The sequence below is a fragment of the Choloepus didactylus genome, chromosome 4 (genome assembly GCF_015220235.1).
Source record: "Choloepus didactylus isolate mChoDid1 chromosome 4, mChoDid1.pri, whole genome shotgun sequence".
Classification (NCBI taxonomy): Eukaryota; Metazoa; Chordata; class Mammalia; order Pilosa; family Megalonychidae; genus Choloepus; species Choloepus didactylus.
This window is the reverse complement of record NC_051310.1, coordinates 159,022,129-159,049,862: the sequence shown is the minus strand read 5'-3', so window position 1 is coordinate 159,049,862 and position 27,734 is coordinate 159,022,129. Positions and strand designations below refer to the sequence as shown.

General features: G+C 39.5%; 1 protein-coding gene across 1 annotated transcript in view; it reads left to right on the top strand.

Moving 5' to 3' along the window:
* Positions 1-27,734, top strand: part of STXBP6 (syntaxin binding protein 6) — a 281,376-nt gene that overhangs the window by 179,795 nt on the left and 73,847 nt on the right. The window contains exon 3 of the mRNA XM_037834711.1: positions 26,908-27,038. Coding sequence (XP_037690639.1) covers positions 26,908-27,038 — 131 coding nt within the window. The remainder of the gene's footprint in view (positions 1-26,907; positions 27,039-27,734) is intronic.

The following is a 27,734-nucleotide window of genomic DNA, read 5'->3' as shown; positions in this document are numbered from 1 at the left end:
AATAAATAAATAAATAAATAAATTGTATATCATATGCTACCTTTTGTGCTGCATTTTAGAGGAAAATAGGAATATTTATTCATATTCATAGTATGCAAGTAAAAAAAATTCTAGGAAGATATTGTAATGGTTTTAAGCTATTTGTACCCCGAAAAGATTACGTTCTTTTAATCCTTTCCTGTAAGTGTAGACCTTTTGTAGGTGGGACCTTTTGATTGATTAGGTTAATTCAGTTGAGGGGTACATCATGTTGGGTCTTAATCTTCTTACTGGAGTCCTTTAAAAGGGGAGAAAAGAGAGAAGACAGAAAAAAAGCCCCAGAGAAGCTAAGAGAGCCAGAGAAACAAAGAGAGAAGGACACACAGAAGCTGAGAGGGGAAGCCACTGAAGCAGAAGCCAGAAGCAATGAAACACAGGAGAGAAGGATCAGCAGGCATCGCCATGTGCCTAGCCGTGTGACAGAGGAGCTGAGGATCACCAGTAGCCAGTCTTTGGGGAGAAAGCATCGCCTGTTGATACCTTAATTGGGATATTTGCACAGCCTACGAACTGTAAGCCTATGAGGTAATAAATCCCCATTGTAAAAGCCAACCAGTTTCTGCTTAGTGTATTTCATCAGCTTTAGCAAACCAAAACAGATATATAAGAGGGCAGAGGAGGAGGGAATGAATTGAGTAGAGGGGGAGAGAGGTAGGAGTAAGACTCTCAATATGAAATGGCCATTCCATTAGATTAACAGATTTCCAGCAGACTGTCTTCTGGATGCTCCAGTGAGTAGCCAGATTTCTAATATGCTCATGGATGTTTGACCATGCCATGTTAATAATAATTCTTGGTATTCCCATAGGCTTAAGCAATACTTATGCGTGTCAGGCCAACTGTATACCTGCTGAATTGAATGGAATGCTTTTAATGTAGGGTTTTGTGCAAAAGGAAGCCAAACTGAAAAAAGTGAAATATTTTGATAATTCCTGGCATATAAGAAAATTAAAGAAAACCAACCAAGCCCAACATCTTCAGCTCAAAACACTAGTTAGCAGTGTGTTAAATTATAGTGCCAAAATTCATTCACTTTCCATTTGCATCTGATTCATCATTGCTCTAATTTTTAATGTTCTAAAACATTACCTGTTGAAGCTGTTAAAATCCAGTAAGTGCCTTCACATACCCAATTAAATGCCCAATTACCAATTTTAGGCTCTTGGCTTACATTTTAAAATGAGATGAACCTAGCCCTGCAGCTGAATTTTAATGGATATCAGATCTCAAGGGAAGTGAGATTTTCAATGTTCTCACTCGGGAACATCCCTCCCACGGTTTATACAGAAACACAAGCACATCGTTGCTGCTGCCACATCAAACCCTGTGTGTGTTCAGCACTATTGTGAGTTATGACTGTGGGTGTCCTTTCGTGAAGAGGAAGAAGACTGAGGGCAAACAGGAGTTTTTGGAGCCTGGGCAAGGGCACTGGAATAATTTCCTTTGCAAGAAAATAATAGTGCCTTTTTTTGAGGCCAGGAAACAAGACCAGGAAGCTTGGACTTCTCTTATGAATATAAATGCAAAAGATTACTTCCTAAACATTGAGTTTGAGCATAGAGGAGTATCCAGGACTCTTGGCCAGGAAATGGGTTAAGATTCATCCCAGGTCATGGTAATCTAAAAGAAATCATCTGCTCTGTGGGTGGTTTTATGTCTGTACTTGCAAACTGGCCATTCCCAGTCAGTAGGGCCGATCTCCTTAGTTATGGAAACCCAAGGATGGTTTGAGGGGAATAAAAAGATCTGCTTTGTTCCTCTTTCCCTGATAATGACTCTTCTTCCATAAAGAAGCTTTTCTGAATCCACTGAAAGCCTACACTCTCCCCAACCCACTTAAGTACATATTGTCCCCCTCCTCCTGCCCCCTAACTATATGCCTGCTGGTAGTGATAGACACACACGGTATTCCTCATATCCTGCCTTGTAGTTTAGCCACTTAGGGACTTGTAATTTGTATTCTAAAATGAAAGCCCCCTGAGAGGTAGGACTGTGCCCAAATCCTCTCCCTCCACCCTCGTCCCTTGTGCATCCATTTTCCTTTGGTATGCACGCAATAAATATTTGTTGAGTGAATGTTTTTTGTGCCTTCAATTTTTTCAGAAGAAAAGAATAGTCACACTGCTTTATGATCCAAGAGTTGGCAGTTTAAGTTCATCTTAAGCAAAATGGAAAATTTACAGAAACTTCTCATATTTAGCTATGATTCCCTCCAGGGGAATTGAGTCAAGTCATGAGCATAACATTTTGCCACTTCCAACAGAATTGCTTTCTCATACCATGAAGCTCCCTCTCCTGCCAAGGGACCTCCCTCCCTCGCCTCAGCCAACAGTTCATCAGCCACGCAAGGGAAACAGCAAGGCTGACAGTCTGATTCTTTAAGAATCTTGCATGAGGAGTTGAAGATAACTTTTGTGTGTTGGGTGTTTTAAAATGAATTGATATTTTATATATTTTCTCCTTTTATTTGGGAAGGTCCAATCTTGCTATTTTTACCTGCTCAGTGGTTTTCTCTTTAGACACCTAGATAGGGGAGAATGGCCATCACAGTGCACAGTGTGTGTTTATATGGCACACTGAATCATAGAATGTTAAAACTTGAAGGCACTCAAAGCACCCTCCGCAACGACAGATGGTGAAGTTGAGGCTCAGACAGAAAAAGACACGTGTCAGAAACCCCATGGCCAGGTGGTCAGAGTGGGCGTGAGAGCCCAGGCCCCCTGACTCCCAGTCCCTGCTCACTCTCTCCAATGACGCCTCCCAGGTAGAGTGGCTGTGCTGTTCTGTCAGCTGCAGGCTGGTGCTGATGGGCCCAAAGTTCATCCCCCATGTCAAGCAGCTGCCTTTCCAGAGGGAATCTCTCAATTTCTAGGCCAGATCCTGTACATTTAATGCTGTTTGGGCACTCAGCTGAAGCAGGTGAAGGAACTACAGGGTGATTTGATACCAGAGCATCGGCCTCCACTGGAGAGCCGTTTTAATGAGTATTTCTTACTGCCAGGTAGTCAGGAAGGAGAGTACCTTCATCTCGGGAGACAGCAGGTTGAGCTGTAATTCTTTCAAAAGGGCCACTGTGTGGTGTGGGGACTCTGCAAAAGGGATCTTTCTAGGGAGACATTTTATGTATTCTCACACAAACTTATCTTTTACCTTGTCTTCTCAGAAAACAACTCTTTTCTCATTTCTGAAAACAGCCGTTTAATTAGCTTTATTTACTCTTTAAATTAAGATGGCCATCCACCCATGTCAACACATGAACCTTACCAGTTTTCTACTCAGCCTAGTCTTTGGTGAACAAAGCTAATCCACATTAGGGGGCAGTTTGGATTCCAGCTGTGTTTCTCTGGAGCATTTCAAGCGTGGTGGCCAAGATGATATGGATGGGATGAGCCTGTGGCATAATCCAGTGTGTACCTGTGGGAGGCCCTGGGGCAAGGAGCTTTAGACACCCCTCTTTTGAACGTACCTGGAAACACTATGGAGAAGCAGACTCAGAGGCTGTTAGTATAATGAATTCTGTTATAGCACAAATCACGATGAAAGCATTTGCCGTCAGAATCTTCAGTGCTTATCCCTCTACCCTCTCCTTGCCCAGGCTTTGATACGCAGCCTGGCGTTCAGACCACTGACCAGCACATCTTCCTTGTACCCTCCAAAGGAAAAGAGGGAGTGAGCCATTTACCAAGGACAAAGAAGGATTTATTCATAGGGCAGCAGAATTGACGAAGGCCGTTGGCACCGCATCTAGCTGAGACTGGTGCAATGAGTAGTCCATGGATCATTAGAAATGTTGTCTTAGGAACAGAGTGAGCACAGGAGTTCAGGCGGATATGGCTTGTTTCTGTTATGTTGGGAAACTGTCCCTATATTCTTCCCCCACGTTCTCATTGTTCCCATCAGTGAGGGAAGAATGAACCAGGGCGCAGACTTGCATCAGCAAAATGACCCTCCTTAGAGAAGAGCCCTCAGGAGAAGGGAGAAAGTCAATGGTGGTTGTCTAGCACAAAGGAGCAAAAACCAATGTTGCACACAGAAGGCAGTGACCTTTCCTGTACTTCCTTCCATGAGTCCAGGGACGGGATCCACTGTTCTCATTTGTCCATTTAATCAGAATCCCAAACCAAACACATTGTAGTGATTTCAACCGTTGCTGTCTTCCCTCTGGAAATGTGGCTTTTTCACCATTCAGTTTTCCACTTGAGACAATGACTATCTTATTCCTCCTCCTTTCTAAGAGATTCCGTTTCCTATCTTTCTCCAAGTCTCCCTTTAGGACTTGCCTCCCTCTGAAAACTGTCCTGATGCTTCTGCCTGTTGAACCCTCCTTTAGCATTGAACTGTACCATTTCTTGCTTGATTTCATTTTATCTAAATGTAACCTGTAATCCCTTGAGAAGCAGGGACTATATACTATTTTGCCTAGAATGGAAAAAAAAAAAAAAAAAAAAACTAACCAAAACAAGATCCCACTGCAGTCTTATTAGGGAATACATTTTCATTTGAAGGAGTCTCATGCATTCTGAATTTACAGTTTTTGATAATTCAACACAAGTTTGGCTGAAGTTACCTTTGAATTATCTATGGGGAAAAAATAGTTCCCAAGCAAAGGAATAGAATGGATACGATATATACAAAACAAAACAAAACCTGGCAATTTAGAACCAGTCATTTGCTTATAGTATTTTTCCTTCTTGTTCCTGATTAAAATTAGTCCAACAGAATCCCAAAATGAGTGTTACAGAGAAATACCATAGAAGTTTTGAGAGGGGGAGGGAGTGTGGGCTGGATTGCTGGGGAAAGTCTGGTGGCAGAGGAAGGACATGGAGGTAGCCGGTGAAGGATGGGGACGACTGAGGTTTGCAGGAGGTGGCCACAAAGGCATCCTAGGCGGAGAAGTCACAGGAGTAGAGGCCTACGGATGGGAAGGACTAGGACGTGTGTGAGGTCCTGGGAGGAGCCTGGCACTTGGGTGGTGTCCAGACTCTGGTGGAGTTGGTCTTGGAGGTATGGGGTAGAAAGTGAGGCTGAGTAGGTGGGGACCAGTGGGATGTTCAGCATCCAGGGACAGTTATGATCCATTGTACTGTATTACTTAACAAATCATTTTATTTTTCTAAAAATAAATTCTATAATTTAGACTTGAATTATGAGGGCTTCTGAGTAGTTTTACACATCAGGTGAACATCCTCTACATGTGACAATGAGACGATTGACATCAGTGGTTAGAAATTGCATCTAGAGCCATGTGCACAGACTTCTTCTAAAATGGGAAAGATTGGAGATATTTGCCTTGTGTTATGAGGGCAGCCTTGAAGTATATCTGGTGTGGATGCTGACTTCTCCCCATAGAACTCTCGATGACATCCTTGACTCCTTAGCAGAGGAAGCACATAAGGACTGAAGTGTTAATTCTATCCTTGTATCAAGGTCAGACCCTAACATGGCATTTGAGATGCATTAGTCACTTCCTCTGAGTCTGTTTGGAATTGGCACAGTTTTGCCAGTGCTTATGGTTTTGTGATGGTTTGTGTGATTTGTGTTATACAGGGTTACAGGTTACTTGAAACTCCAAAATGTGCATCCCCAGGAGTGTGGATTATCACTGACTTCAGGTATGAAATCACAGCAACTGATAAAAGCTTCATTAGCAGACACTTGAATAACCATGGCCTATTACATTACCTGCAATTCTTGACTTGCTAAAATAGATTTGTATTGCCAGACACAAATTATTTATCTTTCATCCTTTTTTATTTTTTATTTTGTTCTTATTCATGAATGGGTGTCCTTCCTGAGTCCATTTGGATTTCTTGGTCATACTAGAAAGAGTCTGCTGATTTGTTGATGGACTAAACTTTGAGTTGGAAGATGTGAGTCTTTGTGGGAATCTTGGCACAGTTTAGTTTGTTTGTTTAATATCACCAGTTCCTGAGGAGTTTTCCTTCTTTACAAAAGTGCCCATGTGCCTCGGTGGTAAGATACGCCGAAGGCTCAGCAAAGGCTAATTGAGGAATGGGTCCATTGGCCATGGAAACCTTGACCTGCAGAATCAAATAGAAAAAATTAATACAAATTTGTACCTCGTCTAGAAAATCCTCCTTAAGGTTGTTTGAAGAGATAACCGAGAAGTTTATACCTTTAGCTGCAAAGGGAACAAAGCAGAGGCACCACATTCTCAGTAAAGAACCTCAGGCAATAGCTTCCTTACCTCACTTGTTGCAGAGAGGCACTTGTTTATAAAGTTACTGCCTCTGATGGTGAGGTGAGGACTTTGAGTCTGATTCTAGGCAATGATATTTTAGTGAACTGCAACTTAGGTATGGGAAGAAATCAGAGTTTCCGAGTTAGTGGTCTTAAAATTTGGGAAATGACTCCCTTCTTATCAGACCTTCCAAGGTACTGACCAGTAGTGGGCCCTTGGCAAGGAAGCTGCACTGTCCAGACCTCCCGTGCCCTGGGGACGAGACATTTCATCATTGCTCCTGCCAGGTAGGAAATATTCAGCTGCTTGCTGTGTTGTGAGAGTTTGTGTGACCTTTGGACCCCTCCCCTCATCCTCTGGCACATTCCTGACATACAGCCGGGCGGAACGAGACCTGCGGCACACACTGCCCTTCTCCATGGCATTACTCAGAGCTTGGCAAACTGCCAGTGACACCCACACAGACAGATGACATGCAACGCTTCTCATTTTTTTCTTTTTATTTCCAATGCCCCTCTCCCACTTTCAACATCCTCTTCCTTCTCTGCTATCCCCTGCCCGCCCCCCATTCACAGCATTGGTTCAACAAATATTCAGTATTGATACTTAACTGTATACATACAAAGGACTCTGCTAGTCCTTCACAGTACTACTAGGGGCTGGGGGCTGGAGATTGGATGGAAGCAGAAGTCTTACTTCTATAATATAAAATTCTTTAGTGAAAATGGGAAATAACTTCTCTCCTTCAAAGAGCCCAAAATAGACTTTTTTATTTGCCATATGGAAATAGTGCCCCCTCCCCCAGAAAGTCACAATGGAACGCAAAATATTGGTGTGGATTGTAGAGAAAAAATAAGTTCGTACATTAATTAAAATTTACCTCTAATGAAATATCTAGAATAAGCAAATTCATAGAGACAGAAAATAGGTTAGAGGTTACCAGGTGCTAGAGGAAGGGGGAATGGAGGTTTATTGCTTAATAGGTACAGAGTTTCTATTTGGAGTGATGAAAAAGTTTTGCTAATGGATCGTGGTGATGGTAGTACAACACTGTACATGCAATTAATGCCACTGAATTGTATGCTTAAAATTTTGTATTACATATATCCACAATAAATTTTAAAAAGTATACAAAAATAAAATCCCTCTAATCTCTTTGGGATGGGTCAAAGCATAACTTGTCTATAAATAGTCATGGCAGATAATAAAACGATCATATACATGTGGCATCATGTTTTTAAAAATACTAGCATACTCAAAAAAGAGTCCAGATCGACCTGATGCGGAATGTCAACATCATAAGGTAGCTTATAATGTAACATGCCCAAAGGCAAGACATGACTGAAGAATAAACCTCTCGAGCTATCTTCCAACTCTGTAATTCTGTATTACCTCAGTTACATAGACAGAAATGTAAGCCATACATGTAAGATTGGTTAGGTGAGCTTTATGTCAAATTGATGTGACAAGCTGAACAGAACTTTAACTCATGCATTAAAAGAATGTACAGCTTTGCTTTTGAAGGAGCCAATAGCAGTGATAATTTTTAGCATCTTGTTGGTGCAAAGGGTTTGCGAATTGAAAGTGAGTATGTCCACTTTCTGACATGCATGATCCATCAAAACATCTACTCTGCTTGACACAAACTATATCTATCCATAATGCTTGCTACTGCTATTTATTTTACATAAATAAAGGCATTTTACATAATACCTTTACTTTCACATTGGAAGGCATACAACCTCCAGTAAAACTAAGGAATGTACTCTACAGTATTTACACCAAAGGGTTGGATAACCAATTAGCTATAACCCTGAGCCCCGTTCAAACAAAGTTGAGTGACACATTCAGCGTTTACTGAGAGCAGCAGCTTCTCTCCTTGGCATGAAATAGTGGCCTTCTTTGACTCAGATTGGCCTTTTCAGTGTAGCCTCCAGCCTAGGCTGTAGGTCTGAGGGAGAGGAAAGATACCATGGGAAAAGCAAATGGAGGTCTGCAGACATCGTGACTCAGGCCTGCTGAGTTTTGAGGAGAACTGATGTGTCAAAAGCTATGCCTCATCTCCTTAGGACAGTTTATCCTTCAATTATGTTTTAATTTATGTGGAAATTGTCACTGGGGAATTTGACAGAGAAAACTGAGCGGATCGCCATTCATCCAGCACCAGCACACTCCTTTTGTTCTGAATCTTCATCAAGCCAGCGCTGTTGAAAGACCTCCAGGGATTTCTCTTAGGGAAAAATCATTTAACACAAGTGGCATCATTTATTTCAGAAATGATTCCTAGGCTGTTCCATAAATACTAATGAAGTGCATAACAATATGTTCCACCTTGCAGTTTGCAGCAGAAGTCACGGAGGTGCAGACTCTATGAGAGCAGGAGCTTTTTACCACATGTCAGAATTTGGTAGTCAGGTGTTCCTGGTTAATCTTCCCACCACAACATTCCCTTAAATGGCCCCAGATTTAAGAAAAAATTCCCAAGGCAAAGATCTGTCCAGAAAGGGGCCGGGGGTAGGCAAGATATTGCTAACACAGGCATCAGTACATACAGCAAATATGTGATTATTGCTGATGGAGATGGTGGTATTTCATTTGATGCCTATTTGAATTTATACTCTAAGTAGGACACCCTACCAGTTACTCTGAAGTACCCAAGGACACAATCTTTTATTCTCAGGGTGTTTATAATCTGATAGATGAGATGGCACATGCAGACAAAAATACAAATCACAAAGTGTGTTGTTCAGTAAACAATGGCCTATGTTACACAAAGCACCAGGCTACAAAGATCAATGGGAATTGGTGGCTTACCTTGAATTGCGTACCCTCTGGAAGGCCGACAGCTATGGGGAATGGGAGAGACTATCCCCTTTTCTATCTCTACCACTGCCTTCCAGTCTAAGCTACTGTCACCCATCTCCTGGACTACTGAACTTGAAGTTCCTTAGTGGTTTCCCTGCTTTCACACACACTCTTGCCGTGACCCATTTGTCCTACAGCAGCTGGATAGTATTTTTAAAATGTAAGTCAGATCACATTACACTCCCACTTCATGCTTAGAAAGCCTTGTGTATACCAGTCCCTCCATAATCTGGCACTTGGCTTTTGTCTCTGACCTCATCCATTTATCCTTCTCTCTGTTTTTTGCTTTTATCTCTTCCTTGAACATGTCAAACTCTTTCCACCTTTGGACTTTGGCACTACGTATTGTACCCAACAGGTACAATAAGCAGGATTCTTCGCCATGCAGATCTCAGCTTAACTTTTACCTTTTACTTTAACTGTGACGATGTGGGATAGGATATAAATACTTCATCTAAATATCCTCTACTCATGCCTCCCACACATGCTCTCCCTAATGCCTTATTTTTTTTTAAATTACACAGCACTTGTCACTCATTGAAAGTTTCTTTTAGTTTTCCTACTTCTTTACTGCTTGTCTCTCCCCCATATCTCCCCAAATTGGAAACTTTATGAGAGCAGGCAGCTCTCATAAAGTTTACATACTAGATCCTTAGGGCTTCAGCAGTGCCTGGTACACAGCGGGTGTTCATTGAGTATGCAGGCATTGGTATACAAGAAAATTTAAGAGGAAGATAACAGTTCCCATTAACTAATCGGGATGGATTTTACAGAGGCTGTGAAATTTGGGCTGGGTCTTGGAGGATCATAAAATTTGGATATAACCAGTACTGGGCAGACATGACAGCCAAGTTACATAAAGGCTCAGACCCGGGAAAGTAGAGCTCAATCAAAAAGGATAGCTGAGGCAAAGCATGAGTCTCTCCTTTGGGAGAGACTGAAAAGATGCATTAGGACCAAATTATGAAGAGCATTTAATATAGTTAAGAGATCAAAGAACTCTGACCTTGGTTCGTGGGCAGCTGGGAGCACAGCTGGATGGCCGTGGTTTCAGCAGCTTACGCAAGTGGCTGACTTCAGGGTAAGGTTAGGAATGGGGAGAAAAGGTCCTTCAGAGTCAGCCTAGCTGGAGCTGGGGAGATAAGAAGGCAGAGAGGAGGATGAGAGGAAGAATGCTGAAAAAATAGATTGAATTTGGTGTCTGAATGTGAGGAGGACGGAGGAAAAGAAGGTTTACACAAGGAAAATTAGAACTGGGGAGCCATTAAGAGAAAGAGGCTTGAAGGAGAGCTGTTTGGGCAATCACATTCCTGCATTTCCTTTCATAGAGGTTGAATTTAAAGTATTAGCAGGGTGTCCAAATGAAAATAGCGGCATAAAGTGATATACTTGAAGTGGAGCCTTAGGACGACGTTGAGCTTGGGAATCAAGATTGGGGGCTCATTTGCATAAAGACAAGAGGCAAGGCTGTGGGAATGTATGAAATCCCTGAAGGACAGGGAATGCCTCAAGTATTGTCTTGGGGTTTGTCCCGATTTAGGGAGTGGTGCATTGAAACAAGGAAGATGGAGACAGAGAAAAAGCCATTGGGTTTTATAGTTTTTATAATTTTTCATGGTATGGGGTGGAGAAGCATTGGGTTAAGGAGTGAGTGGGTGGTGAGGCCGTACAGGGAATAAGCACACGCAAGTCTTTTCCTCCCACTAACACGTTTCTCAACGAAGGGATGAAGCTTGGGAGACTAGCCTTGTCAGTGGAAGAGTCTCTCAAGAAAGCATTTAGCATGTTCACAGGCAGAGCGGAAGACGTCTCAAACGGGAGAGAGCTGGAAGCCTCAACTAAGAGGACGGGTACTAGTTGAGGGAGAAAGCTTCCAGAAGAGACAGGAAAAGAACCATGAACCCAATTGGAGAATGATAAGTTGTTCTACAGGTAGATTTTTGTAAAAGCAAGTGCCAGACAGTTAGAAATTATGGTGGGATCCATGTACAGGCATACCTTACTTTATTGTGCTTCACAGATACTGTGTGTTTTACACATTGAAGGTTTATGGCAATCTTGCGTCGAGCAAGTCTGTGGGCACCATTTTTCCAACAGCCTTTGCTCACTTTGTGTCTCTCTGTCACATTTTGGTAATTCTCGCAATATTTTAGACTTTTTCATTATTATATCTGTTGTGATGATCTGTGATCTTTGATGTTGCTATTGTAGTTGTGTTGGGGTGTCACAGATTGCGCCCATATAAGACATCAAGCTTAATTAATAAATGTTGTGTGTGTTCTGACTGCTCCAAAAAAAGAAAAAAAGCAACTGTCAGAATTGCGGTGAATATTCTCACTTCCAGGTTTGCACATTATTTCTCCATGGAGAATGATAGTAACCTTGGAATGCCCTAGGCAAGACAGGTGCTGAGAGATACCTATCAGGGTTGGTGATTACAAATTGGCAGCAATGAAATTTATATCACAAATATTGGGTAATTTGCAAATTCAGCTTTTATTATTATCATTATTTCTATTTGTTTTATTTATTGCATGTAACATACAATACATACTATAAGGTATATAAACATTAATTGGACAGTTCAGTGTTCTTACATATGTATAAAGTCATGCAATCATCACCTAGACCAATATACAGAACCTTTCCAGTACCCCCGATGACTCCCTTCTATAACCTTCAAACCCATACCCCCTCAAAGCAACCTGTATTTTGACCGCTATTACCACAGATTAGTTTTGTGGGTTAACAGCCTTACTGAGGTATAATTGATATACAAGAAACTGCACATATTTAAATGTACAATTTGATAAGTTTTACATGCATATATCCATGAAATCATCACCACAATCAAAAAAACCCATCCATCACCCCCAAAAGTTCTGCGTACTTCTTTCTAATCCCTTCTCATGTGCTTATTTTCCATCCTTATCTTCTTCAGTGAAGAGTTGTCCATATCTTTTCTTCAGTTTTTATTGGGTTGTTTATTTTCTTCTTGTTGAGTTTTGAGAGATTTTTTTAAACTATTTTCTGTATACAAGACCTTCATCAGATCAGTGATTTGCAAATATTTTCTCCTAGTTTATGGCTTATATTTTTATTCCCAAGAGTGTATTTTGAAGAGCAGAATTTTTTATTTGGGTGCAGTCCTAGTTAATAATTTGTTCTTTTATGAATTGTGCTTTTAGTGCCATAGCTAAGAAATCTTTGCTTAATCCAAAGTCACAAAGGTTTTCTTCTATAAGTTTTATAGGAATTTTAGGTTTTTATATTAAGGTCTGTGATCCATTTTGAGTTAAATTTTGTATATGGTGTGTACAAGGTATGAATTGAAGTTTCGTTTTGGGTTTTTTTTTTTTTCTCGTATGTTTATCCATTGTTTCAGTACTATTTGGTGAAAGAACTAGTTTTCTGTCCTTGCTATCCTTCATTGCCTTTGCACTTTGTTGAAATCAGTTTTCCCTATATGTGTGGGTCTTTACTGGACTCTGTTCTGTTCCATTGGTCTGTGGGTCTGCCTTATGGCCAGTACCACATTGTATGCATCTGGTTAGTTTTATAACATCTTGTAATTGAGTAGTGGAAGTCCTCCAACTTTGATCTTCTGCAAAGTTATTTTTGCTTTTCTAAGCCATTTGCATTTCCATATGAATTTTTATAATAAACTTGTCATATTCTACAAAAAAAGCCTGCTGGAATTTTGATTGGGATAGTATTGAATATGTTGTAGATCCAAGTGAGGAGACTTGTCATCTTAATAATATTGGGTAGCTCATAACCACAGTATGTCTCTGCATATGAATCTGTAAATCAATTTGGAGGTTATTACAGTCTTAACACTGCTAAGTCTTCCAATCATGAATACAGAATGTCTTTACATTTACTAAAGTTTTATTTAATTTCTTTCAATAATATTTTGTAGTTTTCAGTGTACAAATCTTGTGATTATTTGGTTAAATTCATATCTAAGTATTTTATCTTTTTTGATGTAATTGCAAATGGAATTGTTTTCTTGGTTGGCTTATTAACTATGGCTCTCAGTTTTGTTATTCTAGTTGCTTTACAGTTTATAGTTTATATCTTTTATAACTTTTAATTATAGTAAGATAATTACCATTCAAAATTTCTCATTTTAACCTATTTCAGGGGTGCAAATCAGTAGTATTATTTGGATTCACAATATTGTGCTACCGTCACTGATATCCATCATCTTCTCAAACAAAAACTCTGTACCCATTAAGCAATAACTGCCTCCTTGCCTCCTCCCCACCTTCAACCCCTAATAACCTATAATATAGTATCTGTCTCTATGAATTTTCTTATTCTAAGTATTTCATATAAGTGAAATCATATGATGTTTGTCTTTCTGTGTCTGGCTTATCTCACTCAGCTAGATGTCTTCAGGGTCCTTCCATGTTGTAGCTTGCATCAGAACTTCATTCCTTTTTATGGCTGAATAATATTCCATTGTGTGTATATATCACATTTTATTTATCCATTCATCTGGCACTTGGGCTGCTTCCACCTTTTGGTTATTGTGAATAATGCTGCTCTGACCATTGCAGTACAAAACTCTGTTTGATGCTTTCTCCCCAAAGATTTGGCATTTTGGGGCTGGCTGCCAGCAATCCTTGGGTCCTTGGCTTTTCTATCCTGTGGGAATGCACATGGCAGCATAAACTCTTTTCTGTTCTGGCTTCTTTTGACTTCCAGCTTCTACTCCTCTATGTGCCTTCTCTTCATAAAGCTTCCAGTAATAGGATTAAGGTTAAACCTCATTCAATTGGACCACATCTTAACTAAAAATAACATCTTCAAAAGATCCTATTTACAATGGTTTCACACCCACAGGAATGGATTAAGATTAAGAATATTTTTTTGGGGGGGTGCATAATTCAACCTACCATATATGGTTTTGAAATATTTGCTCCCATTCTGTAAGTTTTTTACTTTTCTTGATGATGTCATTTGTCTTACAAAAGTTTTCCATTTTGATGAAGCCCATTTTGTCTATTTTTTTGTGTGTGTGTGGCTCATGCCTTTGATGTCATATCTAAGAAATCATTACCAAATCCAATGTTATAAAGGTCCTTCCTATGTTTTCTTCTAGGAGTTTAATGGTTTAACTCTTACATTTAGGTCCTTGAACCATTTAGAGTTAACTTTTGTATATATTAAAGCATGTATCTTTAGCTTAACATACTCTGCCTTCAAGGGATATTATACCACTTCATGTGTAGTATAAGGACCTTCCAAAAGTTCACTTCCATTTCTCCCCAACAACAACCTTTATGCTATTGTTGTCATACATTTTACTTTTTCCTATACTTTAAACCCCATGCTACATTGTCATATTTTTGTTTCAGTAGTCTTATCTCTTTTACAGAGATTGAAATAATGAGAAGAAAAATCTTATATATTAACCATGTAGTTACCATTCCCGATGCTCTTCATTCCTTTGTATACATCCATATTTCCATTTGGTGTCATTTTCCTTCTGCCTGAAAGATGCTCTTTAACATTTAAGATGCCTCATAATGTGAGTCTGCTAATAATGGATCCTTTCTGATTTTGACTGTTTCTTAAAGATACTTTCTTCAGGTATAAAGCTCTATGTTGACAAGTATCTTTCAGTCCTTTAAAGATGTTGCTCCACACTTTTGTGCTTGCATTGTTACGAACAAAAAATCGATGCCATCCTTATCTTTATTCCACTGCAAGTAACATCTTTAATTCCTCTTACTTCTTTTTAGATTGTTTTTAATCATTGACTTTGATGTGCCTTGATATAGTTTTTTTTGTTTGTTTCTTGTGATTGAAATTCATTGAACTTCTTGAATCTATGGGTTTATAGGATTCATTCAATTTGGAACATTTTTGGCTATTTCCTCAAATATGTTCATGCCCCCACCCATTTAGTGTAGCCAATTACACATATATTCAACCATTTGAAATTGTTAGAGAGCTTACTAATGCTCTGTTCCTTTTTAAAGCTTTTCTAAGTTTTATTTTAGACAGTTTCTATTGCTCTGTCTTCAATTTCACCAATCTTTTCTTCTTCAGTGTCTTAATTCCATCCAATGTATTTTTGAACTTTTGATTTCTGCCGTATACATGTCCAGTGCTTCCTTTACAGCCTCTATCTCTTTTGCAATATCTTCTCTAAACTTTTTGAACTGATTTAGCATTAGTTGTTTAAATTCCTGTATCTCAGTTGAAGTGTACGTTTGTTCCTTTGACTGGGCCATAACTTTGTTTTTCTTAGTGTAGGTTGTAATTTTCTGTTGTCTAGGCATGGTTTCCTTGGTTATCCAAATCAGGTTTTCCCAGACCAGAACAGGCTCAGGTCCCAGAGGGAAGAAATATTCAGTATCTGGTTTCCCTGAGGGTGTGTCTTAGAAAATTGCTCCACCCTTTGATGCCTCGGGTCACTGTGCTTTTCTGCCCAGCAGGTGATGCCTGTTAGCCTGTAATTCTTGACTGGTGTGAAGAGGTGTGGCCGTGTTCCCCCAGGCTCTGGGGTCTGGTTCTGAATGGTAAGGGCCCCACCCCTTTCCTCCTAGAGAAGACAGACCCCTCATGTGGAGGTCATTAGCATTTCAATGGTCTCGCTCTCTGCTTGTGGTGTCTCCACCCTTCCCAGAGTCACAACCCTGGAAACTGAAAATGACTGGGGCTTTCTCCACTGAGCCAAAAAAGAAACAGATAGTCCCCTTCAGACCCAGTCCAAGGCAACCCTCCGGCTCTCCCAGGTCAGTCGTCACCCAAAGCCTCTGTCTGTTTTTTGGGGCTGCGTACCTGTAGTGAGCAGTTCACACTCGCTACTTAAAACCCCAGTTGGAGCTCAGCTGAGCTGTATTCGCTTGCTGGGAGAGAGTTTCTCTGTGGCACCACACGGCTCTGCAGCTTGGGCTATAGGGGAGGGGGTCTCCCGACCTGGTTCCGCAGGTTTTACTTACAGATTTTATGCTGTGTTCTCGGGCATTCCTCCCAATTCAGGTTGGTGTATGATGAATGGATGGTCTCGTTTGTCCCCCCACAGTTATTCAGGATTATTTACTAGTTGTTTCTGGTTTTTTGTAGTTGTTCCAGGGGGACTACTTAGCTTCCACTCCTCTCTATGCCGCCATCTTGCCCGAGTCTCATCCAATGTATTTTTAACCTCATATCATTTTCTTTTCTAAAAGTCTGAGTTACATCTTTTTATATCTTTCATGTCTCTGTTTAACTCTTTAACGTATGCAATACAATTTAAATCATGCTTTTAATATCTCTATCTGCTAATTCTAACAACTATATTGTTTTCAATTTTTTGCATTTTCTCCTTATTATAGTTGTATTTTCCCATTCCTCTGCATAGCTGGTAATTTTTTTATTCAGTGCTACTATGAATTTTACCTTGTTGGGTACTGTATGTTTTTTAATTCCTGTAAATAATCTTGAGATGCAAGTAAGTTACTTGGAAACAATTTGACCCTTTGGGTCTTGCTTTTAAGATTTGGTAGGTGGAACTAGAGCCTTGTTCAGTCTAGAGCTAATTATTCCTCACCAATAAGGCAAGCCCCTTTTTTTGTATTGTACCCAGTGCCCCATGAATCTCAAGGTTTTCCAGTGTGGCTGATGGGAACAGGCACTATTTCCAGTCCTACATGAGTATGGAGTGCTGCTCCGTCTAATCATTTTGGGTGATTCTTTCTCTGGCCTCAGGTGGTTTCCTCACACACCTATAAGGAAGTGTTATCTGAATACTCAAGGTCGAATCTTTACTGATCTCTGGAATTCTCTCTGTGTGTAGCTCTCTCCTCTCCAGTACTCTGTCCTGAGGATTTTAATCACTTTGGCCTCCCTGACTCTCTATTCATCCCTTCATCTCAAGGAGTCTCTGCTTGAGTTTTTCTTCCCTGCACCACAGTCTGGAAGCTCTCTGGAGGCAATAAGCAAGAAAAATTGTAGGGCTCACCTTTTTTGTTTTCCATCTCTACAGGATCACTGTCCTTCATTGCCTGATGTCTTAAAAATCATTGTTTCTTATTTTTGTCCATTTTTTGTTGTTTCAGATGGGAAGGTGAACATAGCACTAACCACAGGATGAGAATTGCTGGGCTGTAGAATATATGTGTGTTTTGCTTTGTTAGATATTGCCTGGAGTTCAACAAAATAAATTCAGCTAATTTTAATCATAGATAATTTCAGTAATATGGTTGACATTTGTTTTACCCAAAGCATGTTTCTGGATCTTGTTTCCCAGTTTAACAGTGAAGAGTGAAAGTGATGGGTTCTTAGTGACAGTACTCACTTTTTTTAGAACTTCAGGGATATATATCTTCATGTTAAATACACTATTAAAAGTATTGAATAAGTGGTGGTGATAAAGAGGGAAGAAAGCAGAGAGAGCAGATAAATCTGTCTTTGCTTCACTGATACTTGTAATTATATTTGACAGCTGATGTTTGCTAAGTAAAATCTTTGATTTTCTAAAAACCTAGGGATATTATGTATTTAGTACCTGATCCATTAGAAAATCCTCTGCTTGTTTTCTGCCTCCTTCAAGTTTTAGTCTTTGTTTGTTTGGAATATCTTCTCACCTTGAAGGAGCTCTATAGTCACATGACATTCTTCCATGGTTCTTTTAGTCTAAATACACGTTTTAAACGGCTATGTTAAGCAAAGGTATGCATAGCATCTGGGAGCAGGGGACCAGGTCCTTCCCTCACACAGCAGTGAGCGCCCCTTTCATAGCTGCTGGGAACTAAAGAAGTGGAGATTGCAGAAGTGATTCAATCTCTTCCCATCATTAAGGGCACTTGAGCTCTAAGAATGCCGTTTAGCAGTTCTCACGGGTGAAGTATGTATTGAACTTCTGCAAGTATGACATTATCCTGAAAAGAGTTGCTACCTGGGCTCTACTTTTTAGTATATAATGGATAACTTTACAGGTATTGCATTAAATAAATCTCTTCAAGTTTTTATTCCCAGCCTTTGGGCTTCTCATGGAATAATGTAGTTCATTCTTAAGTCATATAGCTGCTTCTTTGATGCCTTTGTTTACAGATCCTCTGTTTGTCAATCTCTTCTAAGAATAGATCAAAAGTGATGTTTATATCTCTTACCAGAATTGAGGAAGTAAAAAAAGAATAAGACTTTATGACCATATTTAACCCCTTCTGTTATCACTGTTATCTATTATAGTGGTTATCACCTTTCTCACAACTCTGAGCATTTACTTTTTTGGCTCAAGCCTATTTGTTTCTTTGTTTATCACAGTTGTATTATATGAATCAAAAAAGCTATGCCCTTTCCATATAAAATATGAAGTTGCAATAACTAACATTAACCATATATTGTAGTTTCACTGTATATTTATCCTTTGCCCAAACCTCCATGCAAAATAATTTTCTGTTAAGGTCTATGAAGGAAAGACTAAGAAAGTTAAAATAAAATTGAACACAATGAGAAGCCTGGGATTGTTAAATCTCAAGCCTGAAATCTTGTCTTTGGGAAGGCTGAAGCAGTCAGAATTGTTTAAGTGAGATGCTACTAGAGTAAGGATTGGAGGAAAAGACATTGTTTGGGGAGATTTTAACCCCCAAATTTCTCTTCTTCCAGTCTCTTGGTATTTCTGCAATTTCTTGGATTTTACCATTTTCTCAAGTCTCTCTAGTTCTAAGGATGCCCTTCTTTTCTAGTAAGAAAGCAGTTCATATCCCTTGTTCTAGTTTGCTAATGCTGCAGAATGCAGAACACCAGAGATGGATTGGCTTTTATAAAAAGGGGGTTTATTTGGCTACACAGTTACAGTCTTAAGGCCATAAAGTGTCCAAGGTAACACATCAGTAATCGGGTACCTTCACTGGAGGATGGCCAGTGGAGTCCGGAAAACCTCTGTTAGCCGGGAAGGCAAGTGGCTGGCGTCTGCTCCAAAGTTCTGGTTTCAAAATGGCTTTCTCCCAGGACGTTCCTCTCTAGCAAGCTTGCTCCTCTTCAAAACGTCACTCACAGCTGCACTGATTTCCTTCTCTTTGAGTCAGCCCATTTATAAGGCTCCACTGATCAAGGCCCACCCTAAATGGGTGGGACCACGCCTCCATGGGAATATCTCATCAAAGTCACCACCCACAGCTGGGTGGGGCACATTCCAAGCAAATCTAATCAGCACCAAAACGTCTGCCCCACAAGACTACATCAAAGATAATGGCGTTTGGGGGACACAATGCATTCAAACTGGCACATCCCTTAAAACGGTGACTTGATTTTGAAACAGAACAATTGAACCTGAAATAAATGTTTGGTTTATTCATGGTTTTTGGCAGGCGCAAGAACTGTTCTTCCTTTTGCTGAGGAGCCTACCATTTATTCACTCATTCATTTAGGCACGCATACATTCAACCAATACCTTTTAATGCTAGGCACTGTGCATCATGTTTATAAAGAGGACTTACTGTTACTAGTCTGGGGAAGGCAGTGTTGGTCTTGTAGCAGAGAACTCAAGCCTTCTGAGGCTTAAGCTTTCTGATTTCAGGCTGAAGATTTAATAGACTAAAGACCACTTGTGGTGTTCCTGAACCTGTCATTGACTTGAAAAATAGAAAACCCTTTCAAAATAAAAATTCTACATATTTTTACAGTTTAAAAAAAGGAAGATAATAAATAGGGCAAAGAAGATTAAAATCAGAAGGAACTGTATTTTTAAAGTACTGACTTGATTTCAGGTTAGCCTGTGACGTTGAAGTTGTGTGTTCCAAAAGTAATGCTACCTTCAGGTTGGTAATTTGGAGATGTTAAGACCAGCTAGTTCTTCCTACAAAACTGGTATAGAGGGTGCTTGCTCTGTTAATGTACAGTCATTAGCTACACTGGACATGGTGATTTACGTTCATAATAAAAGCAGCCTTCCTACAGAAGACTCCATGCAAGGTGGAGTTTCTTCTTCTAAAGTTTATCCAAACTTCTTTTCAAAGAAAGTTTTCCATACAAATTGTTCCTCATTTGGTATCCCTTTGGAATAAGTTCCTAGACTTTTAATCTCATCTTCTTTCTCCACTTTGGAGATGAAAATGTGCTGTCATATTGGAAGCCTAAGAACTTTCCCAAAAGAATACAGAGTAAGGAACCTTTTGTATGGAAAACTTCTTTGTGATAAACCCTTCAGTAGACTGAGGAAATCTGCCTTTAAAAAACACATCTCAAGACCCTATTCAAATGTTTAAGTGGAACAGGTGCTCTTTAAGGACATCCTGCATCCTTCCCCAATGGCCAGGTGCTTATTACTAAAATGCTACCATTTTTGTTGTTGTTCCTTTGTATAAAAAAATGTTCCCCTAAAACATGTAGATTCTCAAATATCCCCATCAGACCCATTTGGGTCTGTCAGTAATGTAGCCAGAGAGCCCCCGGTACCTAAAATGGGGAGGAAGAAACACAAGGAGGAGACGGATAGAGCCCCAAAGACAAACTTGACCATTTCATGAACTGTGGTCTGGTTTTAGAACTCTGGGTTATGTCGTCTGTGGAATCTAAAGATTTACGTATTCCTAAATTATAACACACTTTGAGAAATAGCGTGAGAAGCGAAAGAGCAACACTGTAGAGACAGCTCCATGCTCCATTTCCCACTAACTATAGCAGTGAGGATGCTTCCCTATTCAGAAAGCATTTGACGTGACAGTCTAGGTATTTTTGCCTCTAAGCTTTGTAACTATTCAGCCATATCACAAGATAAAATTCCTGATGCTGTCTCAGATCTGATGTTTATTTCCCACGGATACTGTGAAATCCACCTGGAATTATTATACCTTAGCATTTTAGAGGAGCATTAAAAACTCAATTCTAAATAATCACTTCTCACTCTGGCCTGTTTTCTCACCCCACCAGTATCCAGAAGTTGTGCTCAATCTTTCTTTTCTTCCTGAACCAGATTTCAGAAGATTTCTTTTTTTTCCCCCCCTTTTTGTCAGTTACCACTGACATAGCAAAAAAAAAAAAAAAAGAGCAAATATGATAGGATTCTATGTTAATGCCACTTCGTTCTTGCTCCAAATTGTTTATTTCTCATCAGCAGTCTTGTTGAAATCAAAATGCGCAGCCAGTAGACTCTGCTGACTGTCACTTAACCATAAGATCTTGGTAAAACTAAGCTTGATGGAATTTTAAGGTATCTTAGGTACATCGGTATGATAAATTCTGCATGTTGGTCACTTAGCCTTAATATCAACCTGTAATAGATACGTTTTGTTCTTCTTCAGCATCTTTGCTTTATTTGAGAGAGAAAAGACTGCATAACTTATAAAAATCATTCAATCTGAGTTTAATGTATAAAGTAAATGTTCATGCAAATGTTAGTAAAGCATATGAAAATATCAATGAGGAATGAGCTAGTAGGGGATATATAGGTGGTGAGTATTCATTTTGTTTACAGTATTTTAATGCTTAGACTAGATAGTTTATATCTTAGGCAAAATTGTTGTTCATTTTGGAATGGTTGAGAGGTGATGCTCTGAATAATGAGATTGTAGGAGAGTGTGGCTATTTATTTTAAAAAGTAGTCTCTCAGCCATTGGACCTTGAAGTGGAAGATCAGCCTCTTAATCACTGGCAGACTACCGGCTATTCTCCCATTTTGCATAACATGCAGTTAATTTACGTTTCTGTCTTTCCTGTTCTCATCAGTCTTTATCCACTCCTCTACCAATCCCACATTCCTGACTTTCCACAAGACCAGGTTTGATGATTAAGGTAGTGCTTTGTTATTGACTGGCTTATTGTTTTGTAATTAAATAGAATTTTCTGATTGGACAAAAGCAAGGCCAGTGGTCTCCACCATTTTAGTATGTTAGGTGTCTGGTTTTGTTTTTTGCAGAAGATTTCAGGAAGGAGACATTTTTAAAAAGACCGCTTTAGATTAGTTCATGAGATGGAGATGTTACACCACTTGAGTATTATTGGTTTCTATATTCTAGACATTAGTTCTATTACTGCTATTTAACTACAGCTGAGTAGTATCAAGTCACATGATGGCTAAAGAGAAGGTGTGCAGTCTTGAAACCCACATTTGTTTTATCAGAGCGGGTAGCAAACGGCTGGCTGGATTTGGCTGCCCCCTGCTTCTGCCTGCCTCTGGTACCAGTATAGAAAGCAGTGAGTACCTGCAGTCAGAGTAAGTGAGAAAGAAGCATCAGGCTTGGATAACGCAAAAATGTGACTTACTGAGTGGGACCCAGTGGGTAGAACACAGTGGTCCTAGAACCTAGTGGTCTGTTTAAGTTTTTTTATTATATCTAGGAGGATGTTTATGTTGTGATGGTCTTTAACACCTTTACACTTGCTAATTACCCATTTTACCAGAGTAGACCTCAGATGCTGAGCCTTCTATTGACAACTTTCCAGCTTGAATTAATGGAATGTATGTTTTGGTTGTATTATTCTGAAATTATTTTCTATTTAAGGCAGGCAGAGTTGCTTATCTACTTAGGGCTTTTATATTTTGTTTTAAATTAACTTATTTAGTAAAAAGAAAAAAGCAAGTTTATTTAAAGGAAACTATTAAGGAAATACTAGTTAAGGATATTTTTTAAAAAGCACAAAAGTAGTATCATCGTTAGAACAAAATGACTCATTTAATCATTATTTAATGAGCTTTCCCACACCCGAAAAAATATGGCATTTCATATTGCAACAAAAAGCTGTAGTGAAAAGAGCAATGGACTTTGAGTCCATCTTCTCTGTTTAAGTTGTGCTTTTTCCGTTTATTAACACTATGACTTCAGCACATCAGCTCTTTCTGTGCTGTTTCCTTGTCTATAAATATAATAGGGGATAATAGCAATAATTTTGTCTGTATCACAGAGATGTTGCAAGGTTCAAGAGGGAAAACAAAACAGAAGCTGTGTAAAAGAGATTTTTAAAAGTTTAAAATTCTGTTAAAATGTAATTTGTTATTATGTCAACTTATAGGATCCTATATCACAAACTGGTAGGAAGTAGCTTAGAAAATCTGTGTGGGGATTTATCCACTTCGTACATATTTTTGGACTAGGTAGGTTATTGACAATCTGGTTTGTGATCTTCACAGATGAAGAAGAAGAAGCAAACATTGAGTATTTTATCCAGGCTTGAAAAGAACTTGTTTTGAAATGAACAGAGCTCAATGAGAGAAATAACACAGTAGGGGAGGGGATCCACCTTGGATAAAGTGATCACAGAAGGTATTTTTTTCTGTGGAGATGTTGTTGAAATCTAAATAGTGAGCAAGAGGCAACACGAGAAAACAGGAGAAGGAGTGTTCTTATGGGGGGAATACCAGGTACAAAGGGCCTGGGGTAGAAACAGGTGGTTGTTTCCCAGAAGTGAAAGATGATGGGAGCTCAGTCGAAGAAAAAAGAGAGTAGAACAAGATGAGATTGGAGAGGTACTCAAGGACCAGATCACCCAGGGCTTTTCAGACCATCGAAGGGGGCTTGGGTTTTATTCTAAATGTTTTGGGATGTCACTGAGGACTTTTTAAAAGATGGGTCAGTCTTCTTTATTTAAAACAAGTTTCAAGGGCCAAGCTAGTCAGGGAAGCCATCCTGGGGGAAGTTGTAGAAGTGCAGGCTTGGGCTGATGATGTGTTGCCTGTCATGCAGCTCCTTCAGGAAGCCTCTCTGACTTTCCCCAATCTTCCGTGGTCCTTAAAGCACCCACAGCACCTTGTATCCCACTTATCCTTTTATGCTTATGCTTGAATACAGTTTTACATAATTTTTAGCCCCTCACAAGTTCCTGATTGAGAACCAGATCTTTTTCTTTGCATTGTTGCAAACTTTGTCTTCCGTCTGATAAATGTTCCGTAAACATTTTTTGAATGAGTAGATGTATGCATTCAATGGTTCTCCACAGTCACCTGGGGAGATTTGAAAATATGGATTTCAGGGCTGCACACCCAGCAGTTCTGATTCACTCAGTTTGTTGTAAAAACTCTCAGGTAATTCTGATATGCAGCCAAAGTGGAGTCCAGTTGGAGAATCAGAATCAGAGAATCAGAGACAAGGCTGACTATAGGTGATCTGCATGATTACCTGACAGTGTCACCCCTACCCCTTTAAATGTCTGTATGCTTATTTTTTCCTTATAAATGGTGAGGACGTAACAGAAATATCCCTGTTATCTGGCCTTTAAAGTTATTCAAAATAATGAATACAGGAATCTACCGTACCAGAGTAGTTGAACATATAGCATGCTGTTATTTGGGTTATTTTTGCAGGGGTGAGCTCTCAATCAACTTTCCTTTTGAAGGAGGAATTAAATCACTATTTTTCACTAAACATCTAGAATTTGACTGCTTGGCTAATTTATTACCAGCTATAGGCCCTGACAATGTCAAATTAAGGTTCCTTCAAGCATGGAACTCAAAAAGCCTGGCAGTGTTGTGTTTTGTGCAAGTGTTTTGATTTCAGAAGGGGGAGGTCTTTATTTAGCTCTATATAATGTGTATATAATAATATAATTTTAAAGCACCTGCTTCAAAATAGAAACTGGAATGTTAGAGATAATAACAGTAAACAAAAATTCAACCAAACCGGGCTCAGTGCCTAGGAAAGCTAGCCAGACTCCGAGAACTGGGCAAGGAATGACTTGGTAGGGGGAAACAAAAAGGCAGAAATGGATGGGTTTGTAACTACCTTCATTAAAAAGTGCCCCGCGTGCAGTGTGACCGCTGTTGAGGAATTCCATGGGGCATTTGTCATGTGGGTGTGGTTTCTGCCCTTCTCATTTCATTGAAAAACTTCCAGTGGAACTTCCCCTCCTAAAATGTCAATCCTAAACATGTCAATAACATACAGCAATCCTGTATTGTTTTTGAGCTTTTATAATGCTGTAAATTACTTGGAAACAACTGTAACCAGAAGCAAAAACAGGAGTTCATAACAGCTTTAAATAAAGCTAGAAGAAAAGCCTTCGTGTTTCCCAGAATGCCAAATGGGTATGATTTACATAAACAAAGGAGGAAATCCTCTTTGGGTGTTTAGGGGTGTGTGTCTAATACCGGAACCCATGTTTTCCTGTTATGGAAAAGCATTCTTTAATCTTCTAAGCACATTTTAGAACCCGCTTATATTGCAGGTATGTTGTTTTCTTTCACACTAAAACACAAGAGCAAGGTACATCTAACCAATAAACCTGCTAGATCCCCTTTTGTGTGGTGAGAGACACAAAAAAGAAATTAGTTGAATTTAATGAATGGACAGAGCCCTGGGCAAAGCAGTAATATTGCCTGAATTTGGTTAGGGGAATAGTTATTCCTGATGGGATTTAACAGTTTTGTACTTAGAACTGTCAGCCAGAGAGGCCATTGTGAATAGAAGACTATAAAATTTCCTCTGATTTGGGGTGTAAGAGAATGATGACTTTTTAACCAGGAAAGAAAATGTAATTGGTGTGAAATTTTCAGAAGCTTTTAGCCAGATATAACTGAAATAATGGGTAATAAACAGAAGCATTGTTTGAAGTTAAAAAAAAAAAGTTTGCTAAATTCTGGCTAGGAGCAGAGGGAAAAGATTTTACTGTGGCATAAAAAAGCGGTCTTCCGTCTGAGAACCTTAGGGTTCTCACTACATCCGGCCATAGTGCCTACCTTTCATTCATCTCTTGAGCCCTGCTTTCCTACTTAAGCGATCCCCAACACTGGAAGTGCAATAAGCTGTTGTATGCACAAAAAGAGAGTCTTTTTTACCGCCAACGTTCAATGACGTTTTCCTCAAGAATTCTTTTTGTCATTGGTTGGGCATCTGCATGGTTATTTAGAAATGTGGCTGGCCTGCTGTGGAGTTATTGGAAACAATAGATAGAAGTACCGCTTAATGCACAGTCTTTGGCAAGTCGGCACTTAGGTTTGCAGTTGTTACAAGCAGTGCCTTCTACTTTCCCCAGCTGCTTTAATAATGTCATTTCTATTCAATCTTAACTTGCTTCTAGGAAAGCCCTTTTAAAACACTTAATTACCTCTCAGCCTGGAGGTTCTGGGTCATGAAGTAAGCAAATGTCGAAAAATTCAGGGTAGCTTTCCCCTGGTACCTGATCCTTGGTGTCACTCAGAGAGGTGGCGTGTCCAGCCTCAGCATGGAAGGGGTGGCAGAAAAACTGACCCAGGCTGGGAGGAGGAACTTCTTGTGACCTCAAGAGTTCATATGAAGAGGGTTGTGTATCCAGAATGACCGGTACCCTCAAAATCGGATGCGAACTAGATACAAACTGGACAGTGTTTTAAAGCCAGCTGTTAAAATTATTTTTTTTCCTTCTTCTTTGGAGTGAGATAATTACTCCTTATCTTTTCACTGAAGCCTGAGTAAGTACACTGGACTGTAAAATTAGAATATGCATTTTAATTCCCCAGGGGAACCAGTGACCGTCACTTCTTTCAAATTCAGCCTTTCCTCGTGAACCCCACCTGATGTCTGTCAGCCCTCTAGACTGTTTTCCCTGCAGTCTGTAGTGTTTACTGAAGGTGCTTTGGGTTATTTAATAAAGTCATTTTCAGTTTGGATGGATGCAGGCATAAATGAAGTAGTTTTATAGTCATATAGTTACCTGCGTAAGAGAAGTAATTGTAACTTCTATTTCTCTTGAGTTGACCGGTTACCAAACACATACACATTATCTTCTTAACTCTCTTTCTCCACCCCCTTCCTTCTCTCTCTCCCTCTTTCCTTCTCTCTCTCTCTCTCTCATTGCATTTATGCACAGTAGGTATCATATAAAAACAACACTTGAAGGAGGAAGCAGACCAACCCGCAAACCCACTAATCTGAGTGGTTTTTTCTTGGCAGTGACAAACAAGAAACCCACACAGGCGTCCATCACGAAGGTCAAACAGTTCGAAGGCTCTACGTCTTTTGTTCGGAGATCGCAGTGGATGCTCGAGCAGCTTCGCCAGGTTAATGGTATTGATCCTAATCGGGTGAGTGGATTGTCCAAGGCTGAGTGAAGGAATCCTTTTCACAAGATGACTCTTTTTGATTGGCTTTGATAATGGTAGTGGTTGTACTAATTAATAAGGCTGTTTCTCAGATTAAGTTATATGACTTCTGATTCTTGTTCCCATTTAGAAAATTTGAAATCTTTCCATCTTGTTTGATAGAGGAACCTAAGGGGATCCGTATTGAATCAAAGCTGCTTCCAATACTGTGTATTAGCATTTAAACTGCAAAGGGCAAAATTCAGATAAATAATGTTCATGGTTATCAACATGAAAAAGCCATGTTCAGCAAAGCTTCGTGTATCTCCTAATGCCACCACTGGCAAGGTTCATTTGCTAAATATCAGATAAATGAATGTCACCTTAAAAAATTATGTATTATGATTCCACTGAATTTAACAAGAAACTTTTTATGGTAGACTTATCTATTCAAAATACATTCCCTTTGGTGTGTGCACACACATACACACAAACCTTTATTTATAATGAGGTATAATAAAATGTAAATTGTATCTATATAGTACAATAATGAGGGGGAATTCTCTTCCTACTAAAGTTTAGGGCAAGATTAATAGAGTTCAGTGCTGAGAACCTGAAATATACTTTTTCCAAGTAATTAGAAGACAGTACATGGTCTGAATCCTGATGCTAGTCAATGTTTAGTTAGCCTACAGCAAC